This window comes from Conger conger, chromosome 9 (assembly GCF_963514075.1).
Source record: "Conger conger chromosome 9, fConCon1.1, whole genome shotgun sequence".
Lineage (NCBI taxonomy): Eukaryota > Metazoa > Chordata > Actinopteri > Anguilliformes > Congridae > Conger > Conger conger.
This window is the reverse complement of record NC_083768.1, coordinates 41895497-41905719: the sequence shown is the minus strand read 5'-3', so window position 1 is coordinate 41905719 and position 10223 is coordinate 41895497. Positions and strand designations below refer to the sequence as shown.

Genomic DNA, 10223 nt, shown 5'->3' with positions numbered 1-10223 from the left:
GTGGATCTTAAGTCTAACTTTGCCTAACTTCACAAGTGCTCACACACAGGCCCAGAAAAAAAACAAAAACAAACTAAGGGTCACCTCAAACCATGAAACATAACCCTCCTTTACGTCACAAACGGACCGTTTACAAACAAGACAAGTCCGGTGGTACAGGTTTGCATTAGCATTTTTTTTCAGATGTATTTTTAAACTTCGCCTCGGTGTTCTGCCTGCACAAACTTTAACAGAAGGGTAGCGCAGATACAAAGTCAGCATGGTGGACACAACTCAGGGGAGAGAACTCCCACCTTCCTCCTTCGTGCTTCCCGTTCTTCCATCACCCTCCTCATCCTCCCCATCATGCCCCCTTCCCAAACACTGCCCCCCCCTCCTCCTCCTCCTCCTCCTCCTCCTCCTCTCCCTCGCTCTACTCTGCACCCGGTCCTCCCATCTGTTCCTCTCCTCCCTTATCTCCCTTCTTCTTGTGTCCGGACACGATGTCGTCGATGCGCAGCAGCAAAATGGCCGTCTGCGAGGGAGAGAGAATGACTCAACATCGACTGCACAACAGAGAAGCAGAGGACTCCCCTCCGCAGAGGAGTGTGTAATATATAAACTCAGGGGGACAGAGGACTCCCCTCCACAGAGGAGTGTGTAATATATAAACTCAGGGGGACAGGGGACTCCCCTCCACAGAGGAGTGTGTAATATATAAACTCAGGGGGACAGAGGACTCCCCTCCGCAGAGGAGTGTGTAATATATAAACTCAGGGGGACAGAGGACTCCCCTCCGCAGAGGAGTGTGTAATATATAAACTCAGGGGGACGGGGGACTCACCTCCACAGCGGTTTTGTAGGTCTGTGCTTTGACGGCCAGCGGCTCCAAGATGCCCAGCTCAGTCATGTCCTCCAGGGTGCCCGTCTCCCCGTTCACCCCCCACGCCAGGTTCCCCTCCTGGGTGTGCTTCGCCTAGAGCCAGGCAGGGGGGAAGAGGAAGTGAGAACCGAAAAATCTTTTCTGGAAGCCCTGAGGCTACGGTACATGACTGGGACCCGGAAGGCTGGTGGTTTAATCCCCGGTGTAGCCACAATAAGACATGCACAGCTGTTGGGCCCTTAACCCCACATTGCTCCAGGGGAGACTGACTCTTAACCAAAGTGACAGGGGACAGTCAAATAAATTATTATTCTGTCAAACTTTTCTGTCCTCCTGTATAGTTCAATATTATGTCACACTCATCTTTTTCTACATGTTGGAATTCCTCCACTCGTAATACACGAGGGAACACAGGGAGATACCGACAGAACATGAGACGCAGTTTCAGTGTGAAACGGGCAGTCAGTGGATGGGGAGCAGGACCACACAGTGTGAGGACTCTCACTCTGGAGGAGTCAGGAGCAGGGCAGGGCAGGGCCAGCCGGCGACGGGGCCCTTACCCGGAGGGCGGTGAGCACGCGGATGGTGCTGGCCCCGCAGTTCTGGATGAGGGTGCGAGGGATGACCTCCAGGGCCTGGGCCACGGCGCGGTAGGGCCACTGCTCCACCCCGGTGAGGGCCCGCGAGCGCTCCGTCAGCCGCTGGGACACCGCCATCTCCACCGCCCCGCCGCCCGGCAACAGGCTGGGGTCCAGCAGCACGTTGCGGCACACCTGCATGGCGTCCTGCAGGTTCCGCTCCACCTCCTGAGAGAGGGGGAGGGGGAGAGGGAGAGGGAGCACGTGCGAGTCAGCGCCATTTCAAGATCATTAATCAACCCTTTGAACAGGCTTTCTGGAATGTTTCTCTGAAAATTCCAAGTCAGTGTTCTAGAACTGCATTGCTTTCAGTTACCAGTAGTGATTGTGACATCAGCACTGGAATGTGCCGTTATATGAACACTCTAAACACGTGTGACCTCACACCTTGAAGGGCTATGGCTCAGTAAGACCAGTGTAGAATAACACTGAATGAGCCAGCAAGAGTACAAAATAAGGCTAGGTGAGTACTGTACCAAGACCAAGCATCTTCCTTTAGTCCCTGGCCAGACTTGATATGCAATGACTATCTGACATTTTAAACGTATAACCCTTTTTAACTTATGACGCTTGCTTTGAGCCTGGGTGGGGAGAAGAGGATCAGAAGGATACACTACGGACTATAGACGGCCAGAGAAGGGTCTGTCCCGCTGGGTGTTTGGCTTTATTTGGGGGTCTCACCGCCAGGATCTCCTTGCTGGCGCCTCTCAGCAGGATGGTGCAGGCCTTGGGGTCCTTGCACTCGGTGATGAAGGTGAAGTACTCGTCCCCGATCTTCTTCACCTCAAACAGCCCCGCTCCTGTCCCCACGTCTTCCTCACGCAGCTCATCCGTCCGGCTGGCTATGCGCGCCCCACAAGCCCTGAGAGAGGGAGAGTCAGAGAGTCAGAGAGTCAGAGAGAGAGAGAGAGAGAGAGAGAGAGAGAGAGAGAGAGAGAGAGAGAGAGAGAGAGAGAGAGAGAGAGAGAGAGAGAGAGAGAGAGAGAGAGAGAGAGAGAGAGAGAGAGAGAGAGAGAGAGAGAGAGAGAGAGAGAGAGAGAGAGAGAGAGAGAGAGAGAGAGAGTCAGAGTCAGAGTCAGGGGGAAAGAGAGAGAGTCGGAAGGGCAGAGAGGGAGTTAAAGAATAGCAGAGAGGACAAGGAGGGCGAGAAAGAGTTGCGAGAGAACAACGCTCATCGGAACAGAAGAAGCCTGACTGGAAGTGAAGGAACAGAAGAGGAAGAGCGTGTGCATGCGTGTGTGTGTGTGAGCGTCTGTGTGTGTGTGTGTGCGTCTGTGTGTGCGTGCGTGCGTGCTCACCTGGCAATGCGGTTGTTGTCGGTCTTCCTGATGCGGCGGATGGCTGTGATGTTGGCCTTCACCAGGTAGTGCTGGGCCAGGTCTGGAGAGGAGAGGAGGCCCATTGTGTCAACACAGGTTCTCATGCCAATGAAGCCCATCAGACTTTAAAAGGACGGAGGACCAGAGAGTGCGTGTACCTGAGATGCCCTTCTCGGTGAAGATCAGGTCCGGTTTCAGGCGGATGATGTCCTCACAGATCTGCTGGATGTACTCTTCCTCCATCTGCAGGATGCGGGCGAAGTCTTCCTCACGCGTGATCTCAATGTCCGTCTGCAGGGGAGCGGGACCAAGAGCGACACGTCAACTCAGAGAGGGGCCCTCAAACCTCTCGGGGCGGGGCCCTCAAACCTCTCAGGGCGGGGCCGGGGCCCTCAAACCTCTCAGGGCGGGGCCGGGGCCCTCAAACCTCTCAGGGCGGGGCCGGGGCCCTCAAACCTCTCAGGGCGGGGCCCCTCAACCTCTCAGAAGATGGAGGATCTCCAACCTCCCAGAGGAGGAATCTCAAACCCAGATGACGTTCTCTGGTTTCTGTACCTGGCTCTCGCCCTTCTTGTACTCCAGGGAGCAGTCCAGCAGCATGATGCGCGGGTTCTTAATGAGGCGCCGCATGCGCGGGTGTGTCACGTCCTTATTCACCATCACGCCCTTCAGCACGCACGAGTCCTCGATGAAGCCGCCGGGAATCTATACACACACACACACACACACACACACACAGAGAGTTTATCTACCCTCGTTTAACAATTATATGCAGGTAGCGTCACAGCCGTATGAAAGCATCATCATCATTATCATCATCATCACCACCAGAGGGGAGATAGCATTCCAGAGCTAGCATTCCGCTTTAGACAAGACCAAATCAACGTAGCGGTTAAAAAAATAAATAAAACTTGACCAGGGGGTAAATCACAAAGCAGGATCACCGAGTCAGCTGGATAAGTTCCGAGTAACACAGAATCCACCCAAAACTGAAACATGGACTGAAATAAAAACCGTTCTGGGATTTATTTGGTGAACGTATCCAGCTAACTCTGTGATCCTGCTTCACAACCCCACAGGAAAGGAGCTCAACACCCGTTTGGCAGCATTCCTGGAGTCAATTATTTACAAAGTGTTTTTCAGAACCCAGTGCTGATCTCTCCTGCAGCACGGTGCTAGCTCTGTGTGAAATCCAGAGCGTGCAGAACTGCATCTCAGTCCAGAGTGCTGCTTGGTCCGGTGCGGTCCGTACCTTCTCCACCTTGGCGTACTTCTTGATGTCGATCTCCTTGCGGCCGTTGTCCTCGAGCTCGACGGTGCGGACAGCGTCCAGGGCGATGTTGCAGGCCATGTCTGCCCAGCGGTTCAGCGCCTTGGTGTTGATGGCCGAGTTTATGATCTTCAGCATCATCTCCCGGTCTGTGGTGTCCACAGGGGTGCTAGGGACAGAGACCGCCTTAGAACCATTCATCAGCACCAGGGTGCGCGTGTGTGTGTGTGTAAGAGAGAGAGAGAGTACATGTGTGTGTGTGTGTGTGTGTGTAAGAGAGAGAGTACGTGTGTGTGTGTGTGTGTGTGTGTGTGTGTGTATGTGTGTGTATGTGTGTGTATGTGTATGTATGTGCGTGTATGCGAGTGTGTGTGAGTGTATATGTGCGTGTGTATGTGCGTGCGTGTGTGCGTGCGTGTATGTGTATGTGTATGTGAGTGAGTGTATGTGAGTGAGTGTATGTGAGTGAGTGTATGTGAGTGAGTGTATGTGTGTGTGTGTGTGAGAGTGTGTGTGTGTAAGAGAGAGAGAGTATGTGTGTGTGTGTGTGTATATGTGTGAGTGTGAGTGCGTGTGTGTGTAAGAGAGAGAGAGTGTATGCGTGTAAGTGTGTGTGTGTGTGTGTGTGTGTGTGTGAGAGAGTGTGTGTGTGTGTGAGAGAGAGAGTGTGTGAGTGTGTGTACAGAGGGGGGAGGGCTGTACCTGATGTCCTTCAGCATACTCAGCATGTCGTCCAGGGCCTGTCTGTAGGCGCTGATCACCACAGTGGGGTGCATCTGCTGCTCCAGGAACTGCTCCGCCACAGACAACATCTCACCCGCTGGGCAGAGAGGGAAGGGAGGGGGAGAGAGAGAGGGGTCAGAGTCTGGTGCGGCGAATAAACCGGACCCGGGTCAAAAACGCAAACGGATTCAACCATTCCATGCTTTACTGAGCCTGTCTGGTGTCTTGACACCAACTGGTCCTCTCAATTGGCTCAAATGCACCAGGCAAGATCAGCCGAGCACAGAAAAGTATTTGAATCCAAAACCATTATGCATTTGACCCAGGTCTGGTGGAAACACTGTGCACAAGGCCCGTTACATACCATCACGTAACTCTACACAAAGGAGCACACAGCAGCGCAACAAGCAAAGCGAGGGCCGTTTCTCGTGTAGCAAAATGTGCCGTCCAAAGTTCGGAACGTTCCTCAAGCGTATGGCGCAATCCCACACGTTTCTGTGACAGGCGCTAGATGTAAACGCCGTTCAATTAACAACTACAAAAGTAGTAATCATTTCTAAACGCTTCGGAAAATTCCGATTAGCCTAGGCTGCCCCCCTGTGGATTGGCAGTATATGACCGGGCTAAAAGAAGCCGTTTAGGAGCCGCGGTGGCGCAACAGGCTAAGACGCAGCGGACTTGCGGTTGCAGTCTGCTGCAGTTGCACACCGGGGACCGGGGTTCGATTCTCGGTCCTGCCAAAAGCCAAGTTTGGCCGGCTCACGTGGGGCAGCAATAATTGGCTCGCCGCTCCAGAGGGAGGGACTTGGCAGGGTCATTAGATCGCCGCACAATAAGCACCTCGGGCGCCTCGGAATCACGGCAACGGGCACGAGACGAGACGGCTTGAATTGGCGCGTCGCTCTCATTCGGGCCGCCGAGGGACGGGGTACGGGCGGTGTATCTAATATTACTACCTCCAATTGAATCAGACGAGGTACAATTGGCTACCAAATTGGGAGAAAAAGGGAAAAATCTGAAAAAAAAAAAAAAAGAAGCCGTTTAATGCGCGCATCTGCATGGGCGTTTGCGCTCCCAGCGTAGAGTGCGAATGAGGCCAGGGACTCTGAGGCACAGGGCCGTTTGAGGACAGTGCCTGGCGGAGCAGCATCACGGCTCGCTCGTACTCCACACACCGACGCTCCCCTGTCCGTTAGGCCTGGCTTAGAGACCGCTCTGCCGTGCACGCAGTGCCCTTCGGCGACACATTAAACGGAGAGAAAGCTTGTTTCGATGGCGTGGACAGGCATGAGCCCGGTTTCACGAAGACGGATTAGCGGGTCTGCTGGATAACTGCCCCGAGTAAAAACCCGGAACCCTCCCCAAATCTGGAACACGGGAGTAGAAAGAGCGGTTCCGGGTTTTACTCAGCGCAGTTGCCATCTAACTCTGCAATGTGACATACCGCCCTGGGTTATGTTTTGAAATAGTCTTTTTCCAACCCATGACAAAACTCAAGATCAGTTTCATACCACCATGGAAATGATACTCTAGCCCGCGGGTCTGCAGTTTCCAGCCGAGAGTCCAAAAATAAACACGCATATGGATAAACTGAATAAGTGAATAAGTGTATTTATACGGTTCACAAGATACGCATGTGCACATATGTGTATAAATATAAACTTCACGCACAAGCCAAAGTCTTTTCCTAAAGAGAGTTTAGCTTGAGCGTCCCCCCTGGTACAAGGCTTTCATTACTTCAGAGAGAATGCAGTTAAAGCAGCGTATTACACCGTTAGCAACAGCTAACCGCTAAGCCCAAAGCCCACAGATAAAGCCAGTACTCTCAGGCCTGGCCTATCAGAGCGCAGCATGGGACCGGGGGCGGAGCCTGTGACATCACAGGAAGCTCACCCAGGATGATGACAGAGGTGGTGCCGTCCCCCACTTCCTCGTCCTGCGTGCGGCTGATCTCGATCATGGACTTGGCCGCTGGGTGCTGGACCTGGATCTGTGGGACAGGACGGGGTACAGCATGAGCCCCCCTGTGGTCCCATCCCAAAATTTACTCCAGTACCACAGTAACCCGACAGCACTTCATCCGCTTGCTGGGACTGGTTCTGTCGCCACCAAACCAGGAAGTGGCAGGAGAATGGATTGGATGACCCCTATGATGTCACAATGGACAGCACTGCATCTCAGGAGTGCCTGACATGCATGCCAACAAGGAAAAGCAACTCAAACGTACAAACGCACGCATCATAACAACGCAATTATGAAGTCCACAAGTGCATTATGGAGTGCCAAGCAATGCTCATCAGAAGTTTTTATTTTGCCCACTGTCAATTTGTCACAAAACAGCCTCCATACTAGACACACAGCAGACATGATGACACAGTACAGGGTAACAGTTGTGGCGAATGGGAGCCTCACCTCTCTCAGGATAGCGTTGCCGTCATTGGTCATCACAATCCCGCCCATGGGGTCCAGCAGCATCTGAGCGTGCAGGAGACGCAGGGGGAGGAGTCAGAGAGAGAACTCTACGAGGGGGGCGAGTGCCACTCAACTTCGGACACTCCCCTAAAACCATAACCCACGCAAGCCCACCCAACCCAAGGAACTCCCATGACTACTTAATTCCCTTTCAAAACATACATTTGCCACTCACAGATTTTAAATACACGAGTTATTTAGCAGACGCCTTTACTCAAAGCGACGAAGTTGACTTGAATAAGCAGAGGCCAATCCCCACTGGAGCAATGTGGGGTTGAGGGCCTTGCCCAAGGGCACCACAGCAGCATAGATCTTACTGTGGTCACTCTGGGGGTTTGAACAACAAACCTTCCGAGTCCCAGTCAAGCAACTTAGCCACTAGAGTGGCTATAGGCTGCCCCCTTCACATTCTGGCTTTCTAGATCTGCCTTAATTTGACTGAAGGTGCCAGTCTCATTCAAATGACATTTTACCACCTTAAAATAACACCCAAAACACATTTACCTCTGAGGAGTTTCATTACTAATACTTGAGTGAGGGACTTATTATGACCAAGACCAGCAGACACACATAGCATACCTTCATCATGGCTCTGGGGCCAAGGCATGTCCTGATGACATCAGCGATCGTCTGAAATGCAAACACAATTGATATTCATTTCATTTTCAAAAAAATTACCCAACATTATCATTCGTCAAATCTAAATGCAGACATACAAGTCTCACGAGCACAGAGACTTCACAAATGCAGCCTCGTCTTTACTGTGAAGTTTGTGGATTAACAGTTCTGGAGGAGGCCGGTCTTGCGGGAGACGATCCTTGGATACATTTCACGGGCATGTGCACGTGCACGTGCATGCTCACCTTGGCTGCGTTGATGTTCCCCGTCTGGACTTTTCTTCCAGACTCCCTTTTCATATTCTGGCCTGCAGGAGGAACAGGATAAGAGAGTCAGTCTCTCTGAGTGGCGTGACTTCAAGTGACTGTAATGGTAAATCTGTGAATGGCTGCAAACTAAACGGAATGGCATTATTATGTTATACGATACACATCGGCAAAATTAGAAATAAAATGCATTGCAATATCAACTTGACAGTTTAAACATTTACGTCTATTCCTATGTTGGGATTGAATGGGTGGAGTTTCATTTATGAACAGACTCGCAGCTATAGCCCTTGATGACATCAAGAATTCTCTGACCTAATGGCCAATAAAGGTTTTAGTCTCATTGCATTAAAAAAAGGAGAAAGTTGAACCATTACATAATAATGCCATATTTGTATAAATAAACCTATATTCATACGAATACACATGTAGACATCATAGTTATGTTTAAATGGCGATTTTTATTTTTTGCAACACAGGGATTACTAATCGTGTGACGTTAATAGTTGTCATTTTCAGTACATTCCATATGAAAACCATAGAGAGAAAAGGACTAGGTCTAAAAACATTCAAACAAAAAAATCATGAATCAGCATAAATCAAAAGCATGAAATGCGGTTACTCTACGTTAATCTATTCCACCTAACGTTAGGTGTGTCACTGGCAAGCCAGGGGCTTCACTGTTGCTATACAACTAGATCCTTGTTGTGCGCCTAAATCCTCGTAATTTAGTTATGCAGTTAGCTAATACAACTGAATGACAATAACTGACATCCATGATTAGCAAGCTATCGGTCGTTAAAATTGGTAGGCCGTCTGACTGAAAAGCATCTTATCCGAACAATACGGAACATGACTCCGCAAACACGAGTTCCGCTCCTCTCGGCTCCAGCTTAGCGAGGGTACCAACGTTACTGTTCTGGGCTGGGCTAGCTAATCCTGGCTAACGTTACAATAATTATAATAGGGCTAACTAATGCCAGCCATATATGCAGCTGGCTAAACATTGTAATAAAACAACGTTGTACATGAAAAATCGGATGAATATTCAACAATCGAGCGTGAACAGGGTTCGCTCCTTATTTAGCAAGAGAGAATGAGCACAATAGCCGGTTAGCTATAGCTACCTAGCTAGCACTCGTGCCACTAGCGAGTGGAATCGGTGGCTAGGCCAAATGCGTGCGTCTGTACCTTGAGCTTATCTATGGACCCATAACAACCACTTTCACATCGGATTAAGGACAAATTTGGATGAAATTTAATTTAGTTAGCTAACAATGTGTATTTTGTTGGTACTTACTCAGCACGAGTACCGGTCGGCCCATCATTTTGACTGCGCGTGTGTCACAACCGCCTCGAACCTTCTGGGCAGCACGAGAAAGACAGAGCAACGGAATGGGAGGGTCTTTTGCTGGCTCTAACCAATTAGAGATATATAACTTCTGATGGGTAGCTGTTTTCACCAATCAGAGGGTCGGAATGATCGGACTAAAATTACAGCATCCATATGCCGGGTTTTAGCGGATACAGGCGGGGTCGAGCGTGAAAGGGACCGCTCTATTAAATGAACAAGTAAAGTGATCGACAGTAGCCAAAATCAGTTCAGTCTGTTTGACGAAAATGCAAAGAGATCTGTCAGAGACGGATAATCCCCGAGTTTATCTGATGTTTCGTCTGGTTGCTATCTTCTCCCGAGTGCTTGAGGGGATTAATTGTGGAGTCTGGATCGCAGCACAGCTAATACGCGTGATGAGCATGGCTATCAACATGTGACAATATTGTGCCACATTGTAAGATAATAATGAGAACAATATTAAAATATATTTTATTTATAGACTGTATTGCAAAAAACTAAATTATACTGCACAGACAATTTAGACATGAATTAATAATTAATTCAACAGTAAAACAAAGTAGCCTACACAAATGGTGCAATGCATACAAAGTACATGTTTCCAGGCATTTTAGAATAGACTAGTGTAGTGAACAAATCTAGTTATATTGATGACAAGTAAATACAATTCAGGCTAATAATAAATTGAGTCGGTTCCATCC

At 50.0% G+C, this 10223-nt stretch overlaps 1 protein-coding gene across 1 annotated transcript; it reads right to left on the bottom strand.

The window, feature by feature from the left end:
* Positions 1 to 384: 384 nt before the first annotated feature.
* cct3 (chaperonin containing TCP1, subunit 3 (gamma)) lies at positions 385 to 9598 on the bottom strand. Its single transcript, XM_061255013.1, has 14 exons — positions 9469 to 9598; positions 8148 to 8209; positions 7864 to 7914; positions 7225 to 7287; positions 6706 to 6802; positions 4792 to 4909; positions 4072 to 4258; positions 3375 to 3524; positions 2978 to 3110; positions 2799 to 2880; positions 2182 to 2362; positions 1423 to 1668; positions 824 to 955; positions 385 to 514 (listed from the first exon to the last, which is right to left on the bottom strand). Exons 1-14 carry the CDS (start codon positions 9494 to 9496, stop codon positions 413 to 415), a joined length of 1632 nt encoding a protein of 543 aa, XP_061110997.1. The 5' UTR covers positions 9497 to 9598; the 3' UTR covers positions 385 to 412.
* Between the last annotated feature and the right edge of the window lie 625 nt (positions 9599 to 10223).